Source organism: Erpetoichthys calabaricus, chromosome 17, assembly GCF_900747795.2.
Source record: "Erpetoichthys calabaricus chromosome 17, fErpCal1.3, whole genome shotgun sequence".
Lineage (NCBI taxonomy): Eukaryota > Metazoa > Chordata > Cladistia > Polypteriformes > Polypteridae > Erpetoichthys > Erpetoichthys calabaricus.
Genome location: NC_041410.2, coordinates 87,799,964 through 87,815,271, shown reverse-complemented (window position 1 = coordinate 87,815,271; position 15,308 = coordinate 87,799,964). Strand labels below are relative to the sequence as shown.

General features: G+C 42.1%; 1 protein-coding gene across 1 annotated transcript in view; it reads left to right on the top strand.

Annotated features, from left to right (window-relative positions):
* Window positions 1–1,279: 1,279 nt before the first annotated feature.
* Window positions 1,280–15,308, top strand: part of homer2 (homer scaffold protein 2) — a 162,609-nt gene continuing 148,580 nt past the window's right edge. Inside the window, exon 1 of the mRNA XM_028823667.2 lies at window positions 1,280–1,946. Coding sequence (XP_028679500.1) covers window positions 1,942–1,946 — 5 coding nt within the window. The 5' untranslated portion in view covers window positions 1,280–1,941. The remainder of the gene's footprint in view (window positions 1,947–15,308) is intronic.

The window sequence follows — 15,308 nt, the reverse complement described above, 5'->3', positions numbered from 1 at the left end:
TTAGTGTTTTTGGGCTATTGTTGCCCGATGTGCAAATCCTGCAGCTGGGCCATTGTTGGCTGTCCACCTAGGGCTGATATGTTTGCCCACACTGGGCCTACACTGGCCCAATGTCAGTTTGTTTGCTGAGTAAGACTGTGGGGTCCTTTTGGCAGATTTCAGGTTGTAACCTGACTTGCATCTGTGGGGTAGACAATGTGTGCCATGACGTGTGCGCTCTTAACAAATAAAGGTGGCAGGGTGGTTCTTCAGAGAAATGCCATAGGGGAACCATTTTGAATTCCCAAAAAGACCATCCACATGAAGATTCCAGCAAGAACATTTATTTAGGTCCATAACAGACTCCATAAAGAAATAGCTGATGAATAACTGATAAAAGATTTGTGATGTGGTGTGTACCCTTCCTTTGAATGCGGCTGATTTTGATTGTTTTGGTCCTGCTGCACTGCTTGGTGGAAATGTCCTGCAGGGTAGCGCTAAAAATAATAATGGATATTTAAATATGTGAAGAAAGGCAAACGCATGATTGCTGCCCGGCTGTCTTCTTTCTTTATTCCCAGAAGTGAAGCTGAAGCGTTGGTGAATGCCGGTCGAAGCCCATTCGGAGCGGGTGGTCAGAATCAGACTTCGATGACCGGGTTGAGGTCCCACTTGATGTCCGGAGCGGAGCGCGCGCCCCCTCAGTTTCATGCGTGGACTTTACGGAGCGCGCGCCCCTTAACTTTGACAAACGGCTCACTGATAGACGAAAGAAGCAGGGGGAAAAATGTCTGATGCGCTGTGATCACCTTGTGTGGGCGGGTATTGTGTCTTAATACCCAATAAATGGGAATCCCGCTTTTCTCCTGTAGTCCAAAGCCATGCCGTCATAGTGACTGGTGTGTCTAAACAGGCATCGATGTAGATAGATGTGTGTGTCCTGACGTGTCGCCCGCCTTGTGTCTCGACAAATACAATATGATTGGAAAGGCAGATTAAGAAAATCGATCGGTGCGTCCCGTCCAGAGTTCCTTTCTTCCGTTGCACCTGTTGCTGTCTGGGTAATCTCCGGGTCTCCTCCATAGCGAACCTATCCACCCAAAATATTTAGTAAATGGTTGGATGGCAGAAGGAAAGACTGGACAACAGCAGCAGCGAAGGCAGCAGCAGCAGCACCGTCGGTGTCCTTCTCTAGAGACGCTAACTGTTGACAGAAACGCTCCGATGTCACTCTGCGAAGAAGAGCATGTGGGAGGATGCCGCCGTAGGCAGGTGGGATCCGCTCCGTGTCGCTGCTGCAGCTTCACTTGCAAGGCGAGCGGCGCACATCGAGGAGCGAAGCTTACTAAAGAAATAAAAAAAATCAAATCCAGTCATCAGAAGAAAAAGCGGCAGAAGCAGAGAAGCTCTAGGACTGTTCAGATCAATCTTCTTTTCCACCGATAGCGATTACCGAAAAGGATCTGCAATCGTTCTCTTACTTTTTTTTTAAATTTTTATCTTATTATTTCCCTGGAGCACATTGGCTAAATGGCTAAGGAACGTGCGCTCGCTCGAAGCCGGAGAGAGGCTTTTGATAAAGAGGGAAATTAAGCTGCCGGCTCTCTGGCTGTGTGCGCGTGCGTGCGTGCGTGTGCGTGTATGTGTGTGTGTGCGCGTGTATGAGTCACAATCTCGTATTTCAGCCCTAGCTAGTGTGGCCGGCTGCTTGGAGCTGGGGCCCGATATGGACTCAAAGAAGAGATAATTCCAGGAGGAGGAGGTGGTGGTGGAGGAGGAGGTGTCGGTTGTAGTAGTGGAAGGGGAAACAATTTGAGTGCGCCGAAGAACTTTTTTATTATTATTTTTGAAGACAGAACTGGACTTTACAGGATTAAAAAAACAGAAGAGCCAGTGAACAAAGTTGGCGTCAAATACTTCTGCGTGAAGCTGGAGCCGTGGTCTAAAAAAAACTCGGAGGAAATGGGGTGAGTTGTGGCAAGTGAGCTTCGCCGGGTTATTGGGTAGAAGGGGGGGGGGGGGGGATGTGTGATTGACATTGTATTATTTAAATACTAAAACAGACTGATTTGTGTGTGTTTGTGCGCGCGCACGCGTGCGTATATGTGTGTGCCTTCGATAATTTCCCCTCGTCTTCTTAATGCTATCTTCAGTTGCCTGACGAGCAGTTCCAGTAGTTCACTTCAACGCGCTTCAGCGCAGGTTTCTTCTCCCCGATTTCCATAAAATCGAACGCGATCCACGGAATATACTGTAGTGTAGACGCGGGGGCGCGTACGGATGTGTGGAAGGCTCGCGCCCGCACGCACGGCTAATCCTACCAGCACTTTACAAAATAAAGGGGGTCCGCATTGGTTGAATCGCTATTATTGGGGAACTGTGGGAAACCGCCGACTGATATTGTCAAGCAAGAAAATGTCAAGTTATGCAGCCAGCTGATAAGACCTATAATGTTACACAGGACTTTAAAACCATCGTGTGCCGTCACCAGTATTGAATATGCACACCATTTCGCACTGGAGTCCAATCCGTACTGTTGAAAGAACGGAGCGTAGAATATTACGAATGACTGGCGTCCCATCCGGGTCTGGTTCTCCCGGATTCCTTCATTAAGCCCCGACTTCTCGCTACGTCAGCAAATAAATGGATAGCCATGCGAAGTTGTTTTTAGACAATGTGGAGTTTTTCAGTCCTAAACGATTATATCAACATTTCTAATAAAGACTGTCATGTTAAATGCTACTAACAGCAATTTAGATGAAGAGTGCAGCGCTGAAAAGTTGAGTATTTAAATCACATCGCTTGTACAGGGTTAACGGAATTTGAAGCTAACGTTGCAACCCAAAACCTATTGAAAATCATACTTTCTAACTAAGCTCTAAAGTTCATTGAAAGTTTAACTGGATGGCCTTCAATAGAAGGGGTTCTTCTGTACCGTCCCATTGTCGAACTCGTGATAGAAATACATTTAATCTGCGGGCGGGCAGTATGGTGTAGTGCTTAAGGCTTTGGACTTCAGACTGACTTTGTGTGACCATGAGCAAGTCACTTCACCTGCCTGTGCTCCGAAAAAAGAAATGTAAACAATTATTTCTCAAATGCCATAAATCGACCTGGATAAAGGTGTCAGTGTAATAATCGTGTGAAACCCGCTTAATTCAGTTCAGATTTAAGGGAGTCCGGCATTGTTGTGGTGCATAGTTCCGTTTGTGATGTTTGCGTTATCTTGACGCACGATCAGTAGTTTATTAGATTCCTTCGTATGGGCGCTCATAAATTCCTTTAATTACATGTGTCTGATGATAATTAAGACTTAATTTGTACCCGGGGGAAAACGGCCTTTTTACAGAAGCTATTTAATATATGTGTTTGTATATGTATATCTATATAGATATATATGATATAGATATAAGTATGTGTATGTATGTATGTGTATATATATATATATATATGAGAGAGAGACTTATAAAAAAAAACAAAAACATTCAGTTTCTTCAAATTCTGAAAAGGCGCTATATTGAACAAAGTGTAAGCACATCATCCATCCAATTCAGAGTCGCGGCGAGCCGCAGCATATCCCGTTAGCATTGGACACAAGGCAGGAACTGACACTGGCCGGGACGCCGAATCCAAGCTCAGTGGCTCACGCGGGACGTAATTGGGGTTGCCAAATAACCCAACGTACACTTCTGGAACTTCTCAGTTAAGATGTTTTCTAAGTAAGTGTTCGTCGCTTGTGCGGCACGGTGACGCAGTGCTAACCTCGCGACATGGAGATCGGCGGTAGACGAGCACGTCACGTGCTAAATTAACCCTTTCAGTGTGTCATCTTACACCTTTTTAGAGCTGTGCTTATATGTAAACACTTAACAACCTGTGTGAAGTCTGTATGCGCTCCCTGGGTTTTCTCCTGCAGTCCCTGGTGCACTCTTCAGAATAAGGGTGGCAAAGTGGTTTTTCAAAGTGATGCCATAGGGTGACCACTTTTTGGTTCCCCAAAAGAACCTCCTATGCACATAAAGGTTCCAGAAAGAACTTTTATTTATTTTGATCCATATCAGATTCCATAAATAACAATGGATAGATAATAATAGATCTGTAAAATGCCAATGTGTTCTTGGTTTTTCAAAAGACTTTTACTGCACACAGTAACACAATAAATTCAGGTTTTCTTATCTGTCAGTATCCTGCTTTGTAACTTGCTGTGAGAATTTAAAATATTTTTGTTTGTCCACATATTAGAACAATCTAGACCAGAACAGGCCATTCAGCCCATAAAGCTCACCAGTCCTATCCACTTAATTCTTCTAAAATAACATCAGGTCGACTTTTGAAGGTGCCTAAAGTCCTCCTGTCTACCACACTATTTGGTCACGTATTCCAGGTATCAGTGGTTCTTTGTGTAAAGAAAAACTTCCTGTTTGTCTGAAATTTACCCGTAACAAGTTTCCAACTGTGTTCCTGTGTTTCTGATTAACTCATTTTAAAGTCGAAGTCTCGATCCGCTGGACTAATCTCTTCATAATCTTAAACTGAAAAGATTCGGCTCTTTTAGTCTTTCTTCAACACATCCCCTTCAATCAGCCTAGTCGCTCTTCTCTGGACTTTTTCCAGTGCTGCTTTGTCCTTTTTGTAGCCTGGAGACAAAAACTGCACCCAGGGCCCCATATGAGGCCTCACCAGTGAGTTACAAAGCTTGAACTTGTACTCCACGCATCAAGGCGCTATATAACCTGACATTCTGTTAACCTCCTTAATGGCTTCTGTACACCATCATGTATTTGAAAATAGGAGCTCAAAGAACCAATTTCATAATCAATGAAGCCTTCAAAAATCGTCTTTGTCAAACAACGGTTCTGCAAGGAATCACAAAACTTAATAATAACGATTCTTTAATGGTACTTTACTAAGAGTTCCAATTGGCATTGCTAAATTGGCCCGTGTGCGCGCCCGTGCGTGTGTGTGTTTTCATCCTGCGATGGTCCGGTATTCTTTCCAAGGACTGTTCCTGCCTTGCGCTGTAGCTAGCTGTCATGGACTCCAGCTTCCAAGTGACCCTGCTCTAGATAAGTCTGTTTGGAAGATGGAAGGATGTGATGGATAAATGGTTGTCTCAAAAGCACGTATATGCTTTAATAAAGATGCTATAGCATTGCATCTCGTCCAGGATACTCTTCAATGCCTGCGCGTATGCTTGAGGATTGGATTGCTAAAAGTGAGGGTTGATTTAGAAGGGCTTAAAATGACGGGGTACCCGATCTTCACTCTTCTAACCAATGAAATATAAAGCCGGGTACAGAAAACGAGCGGATTGGTTCGTTGACGTGCAGTAGGAAATCGGGTATGGAAAAATACATGCGCAGTAGACAGAAGAGCGGTCCTGTTAAGTTGGCAATTAATGATGTCGCCAGTGTGTGCATTTAAAAGTTTATTACGATTTTCTTATGCATTACTTCTTTTAGTATGCAAGATGACAATGTTTTGTTTTAGATTTTACCTTTCACGGAGACCACAATTACATGAAGAGCAAATCCGTTTTGAATATTTTTATTACAGGGTCACAGGGGGCCGGCTAATAACTCGGCAGCAGTGCGCACATCACATTGCCACAGTTTAGTGTCACTGGTCACCCTGACGTAGGCTGACCAGACTGTCATATTCATAAATAAAGAGCACAACTTATCAATCAAGCAATCGAGTACGTCAAATAATTTTGATGTGTATTAGAACTAAAAGTGCCAAAGGTGAACTAAAAGTGCCAAAGGTGATAAATAGATAAGACACTATATATAATATAAAGATTGATAGGAAAGGCGCTATATAACAAATATAAAAGGCACTATATGATAGATAAGGCACTATATAAAGGTATATAGGAAAGGAACGATATAATAGATATAGAAGGCACTATATGATTGTGGAAAAAGATGATTCGCTATGGCAACCCCTAATGGGAGCAGCCGAAAGAAGAAGCTATGATAAATAGATAGATAAGTCACTATAGTATCTATATATCTTTATACTGTATAATTTCTTGCGCATTGATTGAAATTACCAGCCTGTTAAGAACGGCACATTTTGTTATACAGTATTACACTTTTTCATCGGAACAGACTCCATAAATACGGGACCTCTGGTCACCCAACACTGATGACTCTTTTTTTTTTTTTTTTTTTTTTTGCATGAGTACATATCGGAGTCCTGTTATGAGACCGATGTGCACACGTTGAGGACACGCCAGCTCAAAGTAGTGCTGTACACGTTTGGAAATGGCGGCACTCGTGCGGTTGCTAACGACTCCTTAACCCCTCGGCCACGCTGCCGGTTTGGTTGCTACAGACTGCTGTCTTGCTTTGAGCGTAACAGTCACAGGATCTGACCTGCGATTTGAGGGCATGTTTGACGTCGGGAATTGCGTTACAAGGAGTTCCTCGGTTAATGGGGCCAGCAAGTTCAGCCGTGGTAATGGAAGTAAACTCATCCTCAGCAAGTCAACCCAATTCAGGGTTGTGGGAGATGTGGAGCTCATCCCAGCTATACTGAGCACAAGGCTGGAGACAGATCTATAGAGGGGGCACCAGGTCTGGTAGAAGTGAGAGTCACCAAATAACCCAAATTATAGGAATGTGGAGGAAAATCGTAAATTTCATCCACACACAAGGAGAACGTGCAAACTTGACACAGGAATCAAACAACATGGCGGATCGGTGAGGCAACAGAGTGACTTAAAAAAAAAAAAAAAAACCCTTACGGGATTGTTGATAGAACAGAAATCTCTAATATATTGGTGATCCTATAGCACGGGCTGCACTGTACAGGCTCAAATTCTGCCTGTAGGCTTTCTCTCTGGGGTCAAGTGCAGTGACGGACCTTCGGTACATTTTTGGAGCCTGTTATGGGGACCCCTTTGCAACCAGCAGCGATGTTATCTTCTTCAATGAGGTTCTTCTGTGACAGATCACCACTTTTTATGCTTTAGTAACCTTTTAATTTGTTTATTAGTATTATTTTGTATTGTATTACACTATATTATTAATACTACTGTTTTTTTAAATCCCCTTCTTAAAAAGTAGACACCCAAACTTTTTAAGCAATGTGGGCCAAAGTCACTTATGTGAACCCTCTGGGATGAGGGGACTTGAAGGTTAAACTTTATTAGATTTATAGTCCACCCCTACTGATATGAAGGGATCCAGAAATGTAAACCTATTCATCAACCAAAAACAAAAAAGTATTATTTCATAATAATTACATCAATATTTACAGTAATTAGTTATTTCATAAGTGTATTTACAATAATTATTACATAATTTCTCAAAAATATTGTTAATTTCACAATAATTCTATCTAAAAATTTAAAAACAAGTGCATTTTAGATAGATAGATAGATAGTGTAGTAGGCAAGATTATCATATCTATCTATCTATCTATCTATCTATCTATCATTAAATACATTTGTTGTTAATTAATCAAAACCTTTAATCTTGCCTACTACACTGTCTGTCTGTCTATAATAAAATACATTTGTTGTTAATTAATCTATACTTTTAATCTTGCTTACTACACTATCTATCTAATAGTTGTGTTATTTTGCAAAGACATTGCCTGCCGCCATCACTGTCGCATGCTGAGGTCGTCTGTTGACAGTAACTGAGGAAGAGATTAAGCCCCCATACACAGCATGTAGTAAGTGACATGAATTGAACAGACGTTACAGGCATATACTGTTTATTTAATCCTACGTTGCTGAGGGGAAAATTTAGTCCGCCCAGTTTAGAGTCACAGACAGCACTGGTTGTAAGGCAAAAAGCAGTCATGGTGGATGCTGGTCTCTACCCCTCTGTGACCAGGCCCAATAACCAGTATAGTATGTGATATTACTGACTGAGCTGTGAAATTCTGTCTTTTAGCAAATATCATTCCTGCCATTCAAAGAAAAAAATGTATCGGTTACTTTACAAAAGTATTGTGTTATTTTGTGAAGATCTTAGCCGCTGTTGCTGGTGTTGTCCTGAACCTGCCCGCTCTGGTCGTCTAGTGACAGCTAGTGAGGGTGAGATTAGGCAGGTGCGGAGATGCAGCTGCACTCTTATTAATAAAGGTGCCCAAGTGTTTCTTTAGGGCGTATCCATCCATGTGAAGGTTCTAGAAAGAACCTTTAAATTAATCTCTGACAGGCTACATACAGCAAGAAACCCTGAATAGATGGTAACAGATTTGTGAAATGCCAGTGGGTTTCTGATGTTAAAAGGACTCTTGCTGCGTATGTTCAGTTACACGAGGATTTCTTAATCTGTTAATCTCCTGCTAGGTTGCCTACCTTTTATTAAATATTTAGTTTTACTTTCTACATATTAGGTTTTCAAAGCAGAAACTTTCTATGCAAAGAACTCTTTCCAGAACAAAATGGTGCTTGGTCAAGCAATAGTTCTATGAGGATCCATACAACCCAGTAAAGCACCAGAGTGCAGGTGTTGTTGAATCGGGGTCCATATTTTGCTGCGATATTCCCCATTATCAACGGTTGATATTCTTCTTCTTCTTTTGGCTGCTCCCATTAGAGGTTGCTACAGCGGATCATCTTCTTCCATATCTTCCTGTCCTCATCGTCTTGCTCTGTCACTCCCATCACCTGCATGTCCTCTCTCACCACATCCATAAACCTTCTCTTAGGCCTTCCTCTTCTCCTCTTACCTGGCAGCTCTATCCTTAGCACCCTTCTCCCAATATACCCAGCATCTCTCCTCTGCACATGTCCAAACCAATTCAATCTTGGTTCTCTGACTTTGTCTCCCAACCGTCCCACCTGAGCTGACCCTCAAATGTCCTCTTTTCTAATCCTGTCCTAGCGGGACACTAACGAATTAAGAAAACCTGGACGCTGCCCGTCTTGCTGTATGCAGTGAGAGTCCTTTTAAAATCAGGAGCCATTGCTGTTTCACAAATCTGTTATCGTCTAGTCATGGAAATTTATTGTAAGGAGCCTGTTACAAGTCTAACTAAATAAAAGGTTCTCCCTGGGACCTTCACGTGGATGGGCCTTTTGAGAAATTTAAAAATGGTTTGCCTATGGCAGGGGTGTTGAACTCCAGGCCTGGAGGGCCAGAGTGGCTGCAGGTTTTCATTCTCATTCTTCTCCTAATCAGTCACCAGTTTTCACTGCTAGTTAACTCCTTTTCCCTTCATTTTCATAGCCCTGTTTTTAAGGATTCAATCCTCTGAATTGATTCATTTCTTCATTAAATGACAGCCAAACAGAAATGAGATGTGAAACGAGCCAATAGATGAGCAGCTGAACTGGAACGTCAAACTCCAGCCAATTTCACTCCAAACGATCTCTTAATGAGAAGCTAATTCTTGCTGTTACTTAAACCTGTTATTTAATTCCATGGCTCCTTGGTGCTCTCATTTTGCCACAGCAGATTGTTGATTTTTCTCTTTTTTTTCCATTGTTAAAAAAAATTTTGGTGACCTGAGAGATCAACCTTACTGAGACCTTCACCTTTCTTTATTTTCAGATATTGTGTGATGGGCACAGGTGTGCTGGTCATGTGGCGGCTCCTTTTGTGTCTCATTATTATTATTAAGGAAAAAGAAACAACTAAGGGGTCTCAGTCAAGTTAATTAAAACTGAGGGAAAAGAAGTTAATTAGCAGCAAAAAACAGCTCACTAATGAAGAAGATGGTTAGAATGAAAACCTGCAGCCACTGCGGCCCACAAGGACCAGAGCTGGACACCCGCGACCTTTAGCATCGCTTTAAAGAACCACTCTGGCACCTTTACTTCTAAGAGTGGAGGTCAGTGGACCTTCTAAAACAAACTGATTGAAATGTGTACATTTTCTCATATTTTTGTGTTGTATTTTTACTGCTCTGCTACTTTTAATTTAAACTGGAATTCTGATTTCTTTTGCATTTGACACCTGATATTGCCATTTTATAAATAGTTTCATTATTATTACTTGTTGATGAGCCTCAGCATGAAGTTATGGGAAAGAGTAGTGGAACCTCGGTTAAGAAGTGAGGTGATGATTAGTGAGCAGCAGTGTGGTTTCATGCCAAGAAAGAGCACCACAGATGCGATGTTTGTTTGATCTGAGGGTGTTGATGGAGAAGGATAGAGAAGACCAGAAGGAGTTGCATTGCGCCTTTGTGGACCTGGAGAAAGCATATGACAGGGTGGGGAGAGAGGAGCTGTGGTATTGTATGAGGAAGTCGGGAGTGGCAGAGAAGCATGTAAGAGTTGTACATGATATGTACGAGGGAAGTGTGACCGTGGTGAGGTCTGTGGTAGGAGTGACGGAGGTGGGATTACATCAGGGATCGGCTCTGAGCCCTTTCTTATTTGCAATGGTGATGGACAGGTTGACAGACGAGATTAGACAGGAGTCCCCGTGGACTGTGATGTTTGCTGATGACATTGTGATCTGTAGTGAGAGTAGGGAGCAGGTTGATGAGACCCTGGAGAGGTGGAGATCTGCTCTAGAGAGGAGACGAATGAAGGTCAGTAGGACCACCAGAACAGAATACATGTGTGTAACTGAGAGGGAGGTCAGTGGAATGGTGAGGATGTAGAAAGTAAAGTTGGTGGAGGTGGAAGAGTTTAAATACTTGGGATCAACAGTACAGAGTGATGGGGATTGTGGAAGAGAAGTGAAAAAGAGAGTGCAGTCAGGTGGAGTGGGTGGAGAAGAATGTCAGGAGTGATTTGTGACAGACGGGTATCAGCAAGAGTGAAAGGGAAGGTCTACAGGACGGTAGTGAGACCAGCTATGTTATATGGGCTGGAGACGGTGAAACTGACCAGAAAGCAGGAGACCGAGCTGGAGGTGGCAGAATTAAAGATGCTAAGATTTGCATTGGGTGTGATGAGGATGAACAGGATTAGAAATGAGGACATCAGAGGGTCAGCTCAGCACAGTTGGGAGACAAAGTCAGAGAGGCGAGATTTTGTGTTGGTTTGAACATGTGCAGAGGAGAGATGCTGGGTATACTGGGAGAAGGATGCTAAGGACAGAGCTGCCAGGCAAGAGGAACAGAGGAATGCCCAAGAGAAGGTTTATGGATGTGGTGAGAGAGGACAGGCAGGTGATGTGAGTGACAGAACAAGATGGAGAGGACAGAAAGATTTGGAAACTGATGATCTGCTGTGGCAACCCCTAATGGGAGCAGCCGAAAGAAGAAGAAGCCTTATTGAATTCTTAAGTGTACACTGTAAAAAAAATCCAGCATAAATTGATTACATTATACTGTACATATATTTTCACAGTAAAGCAAACTAATACAATAAACGGCTAAAATAATATCAAATAGATAAACGCATGTATATTTCCATTGAAGCAGGGCTTCAGCTGCCAGTATCAATGAATTGTTTAAATGTGGAGGACTGCTTTATGAATGATCGCTGCATTGCTGGAAACTCCTAATGGAATGGAATTCTACATTTGCATAAAGTTAGTATATTTGCCTAATTTTAGAATATTTGCATAAGGCAACACCCCCTTTTTGCAACGCTGCTGCACCTTTTTCCTTATACCTCTCAGATTTAATGAGGGTTAGCAAAATCATTTTTTAAGTGTGTTTTGAATGTTTTTCGTGGTTATGGAGGCTGACTTATGCTGCGTTATGTTCGATACACTGGAAAACTGTAGCACACCCTACTTCAGACAAACATTTCCTCATCCACTGGACAACGTGACTTACAGTCTGTAAACACTGGATCACATCCAATGACTGAAGTAGATGTTCGGTGACTTTCTTCTTATGTAAAAGATAAATTTTATTTACCCAGTCCAAATTGCAATCCACAGAGTAACTTTGTCTGGTTGAAAGTTCGTATCAATTCCTTTACACCATATCACAAAAACATTCTTGTTAAGAAACATTCTCCAAACCGAAACCATCATCCTACCAAAACATTGGACCAATGTTCATTCTACACACATTTATCTTTGACTTAAATTCAATTCCCAGTTAAATGCCCAATTTCTCATTCCCCACTGTCTCTCCATTGCAGTTGCAAGTCCCCACTTTTTAATTCCTCTCTTAACTGTCCCTTCTAGCTCCATTTCCAAACTCTTTCTGGTCATATTTCTCTTTTTCCGAATACACCCGGCATCCTATCTCCTCTTCTTCACCAGGCTAACAGTAAGCCAAAACAAAACAGCTTCCCTTGAACTTCTGTCATTCCCAGCGAGACCATCAGGAGAAGCTCTCACCATAGAAGAAGCAGGACTATCATGTCCCGATAGGGATCATATGGAGGAGGGTAATTTGTGGCTCTCGAATCAGAGTTCAGTTGTCAATAGGAACGACTTGGTGTTCTCGTCATGACAGGCCACTGGCCTTTCCAGTAAAGTCTAGCTGCAGACCTCTGGAGATCCACTCGACTGAGGAGGCCGGCGCTTTATATTATACATGAGTGATATGCTGTGGTTAAGACGAGGGTCAGTGGAGGGTTATCTGACTAGACTCAAGCAAACCAAGTGACAAAAATCTGCAGTCCAATTGGCTGGAGCTACTGAATGGTGGAGGTCTACAGCTGGACCTCAGTGACGTGCGGTGAAGTTCATGGCTGGTGACTCCTTCAGAGTGAGATTTACAAACATATGAACCCCAAAGAGTAGCTTATTCACTAATCAATTGGCAGCATGCACGATGACTACTGGTTATGTTTCATATCTCATCAGCATTTGTTTACAGGTAAGGTTCATATTTGGCTAAGCAAGAACGTTACATTCATACCGACAAGAGAGAGCGGAGAGCGCGCATTTGCTCGGCACCCTCCATGTGTTCTAAATTTACCGTTGCAATTCCACAATTCATACTCATTCAATACAAATGAAAGTATAGAGAGGTGTACAAAAATAAACGGATTTCAATTTTGACCTTAATTAAAATATTTAGTTGTTTTTAAAAGCTTATAATTTTGACCTTTATTTAATTCCGATGCTGTAATTATTTTTAATACAGACTGTTCAACAAAAGGATAACAAGAAAAACAAAAGAATATTTTATTTAAGGTCAAAATTTAGTTTTTAAATATTGAATTGTTTTTTCCTTAGTCTGATCCCATTTTTTTTTATAAAATTGAAAACTATTTATTGTCTTACCTTTTATTTGTCAATGAAGTCAATGCGCCTGTCCTTCTCCACAAAAATCGCCGTCACTTTCTTGTAAATGTCCTCCTTATTTTCCTTTAGTTTTGTCTTAATCTTCCATTTTGGCAGTCAGTCGGAACAAAAAAATAAAAAGAAACGGACCGCTGCAGTGCTCTTGACTTTCTGATATCGCTGACTTATTGGCGCATCCGAGTAGGAGAACAGCAGCAATGAGCATCTGTTGGGCTCACATGTGCCCCCTTCTGGACGGCACGGTACTGTCTGCCTCACCTTGTGCCTTTTCATTCTGGTTTTGTGTCCGATCAGACTGAGTATGTTACACACATTCATTAAAGATGTTAGAAAGTCAGGGTGTATAATAAACGTGTCTGCAAACATTATATTTGCGACATACAGAGAGACAGCGACAGGCACGTGCCAATCGCAGGCATCAGCCCTGAGTGTGAGGGAGAGCGCAGTCCGAGGGGAGGTGAGACTCATTGCTGCCACGCCTCACGTTTCTCTACAGTATTTGAACAGGAAATGTGCACATTCAGCGATTTTGACTATTAAAATGATGAAAATTATTGGAATCGTACAGAGAAACAAATTTATAGCACAGACCAGTGGAAGTATTTATTTCATATTATCATTGTTAGCCTCCCCATGAAAAGTAAGAAAACTCTCTCCTGACTGCACATCCCTGATGGACCTTTTCTCTGCCCTCCACCCTTTTTTTTCCTCAGACGGGTGTTATGATTGTTGCAAAGAGGTTTCATTACGCCTGTGACTGTACAGCCGCCGTTAAAGAAGCAGGTCAAGGGTCCAGATGTACACTCGTTCACGGAGCAGAAGCCGGGGATGGTGGTCAAGATCTTTCTCCCCATGTAGATCTATGATCAGCCTCCAACAGATGCAGGTCTAGTTCAAAGTCCGGTCAAAATCCAAAGTAAAACTGCTCACCATCAGGAAGTCCTCATTGAAGTCAAAGCCCTGAAAGAGATGGTTAATTTTTTTAAATAAAACAATCATTTAGGTAGGCACATATATTTATTTCCACTATAGATTTGTATTGAATATTTTGTTGAGGTGTCGTTCATGCTCATGCTCGTTCATTTTCTTTTATTATCTCAACTGTGTCACAAGTTAAGGAAAATTAAATTTGAAAATGGCATAAACAAAAACTGTTAGCTGGTAGAGTAGAATGTGAACATTGTACAAAATTTGTCGTGAGGCATATTGTCTGCAGTGCAAGGAACTAAATTGGCTTTTTGGTGGGTTTTTTTTTTTGTTTTTTTCAAATAAAATTTTGACTTCTGATTTAAAAAAAAAAAAAAAAGGAAGTGACCTGTATTATTATATTTTGGTGTTGTTAAGTGATGTTTGTAATATCATGCAGGTAATTGAGCTATATTATAAATTAAAGGCAGTCAGTCGTTTTCTAACCCCAGCCACCATAAAAAAACCTCCCACTGCTCCGTTCCAACTGAACTAGTGTGGTGCTGAGGTGTCACCTGTTGCATGGCTGCACTCGGGTCCTAATCTGGGATCCTGAGGTGGTTTGTCATATGGTGGATGTGGCAGTGCAGGCCCCCCAACCTCTGTCTCTCTCTCTCTCAGTCTCAAACAGGGTCTCCGGGGTCTGCTGGAGCCTATCCCAGCCAGCATAAGTCACCGGTCCAATGCAAGACAAATTAAAAATTACACCACTAAACTATTTAATTTGAATTGGTTTGATTTGATATAATGGTGAGATGTAAAAGCAAAACGAAAACAGTTTAACTTTAATAATGAAAGAATACTAATTGATGCCAGCATTCATTTTACTGAGACAGGCCTCACCCCACTCTCTGCTCCTAACTGTTTCGGACCGCTAATTGACGGCCACATTTATTTTTTGTTAAAGTGTCTCCAGTCCCAAACATCACATCTCAGCGTGATTCATTCCAGCGCTTCTTGGATTATATAATGCCGCTGGAATAGTTCGGCAACTCAAAGTAAATGAGTCACTGCACGAGCCGAGTTCATTGAATCTGCAGTGCCCACTGATGGCATCTGCGCGCCCCGGAAGTGTGGCTGAGCCGGCAGAAGACACGCAGCGAGTGAGCGCAGGGACAGCTCAGTGCTGACAGATCCGTGCTGACGTGCGTGTATGCTCGACTCTTTTTTTTTTTGTTTTGTTTTGTTTTTAACAACGTTAAGCACTGTTCGCAGAAGTCGATGTGTCTT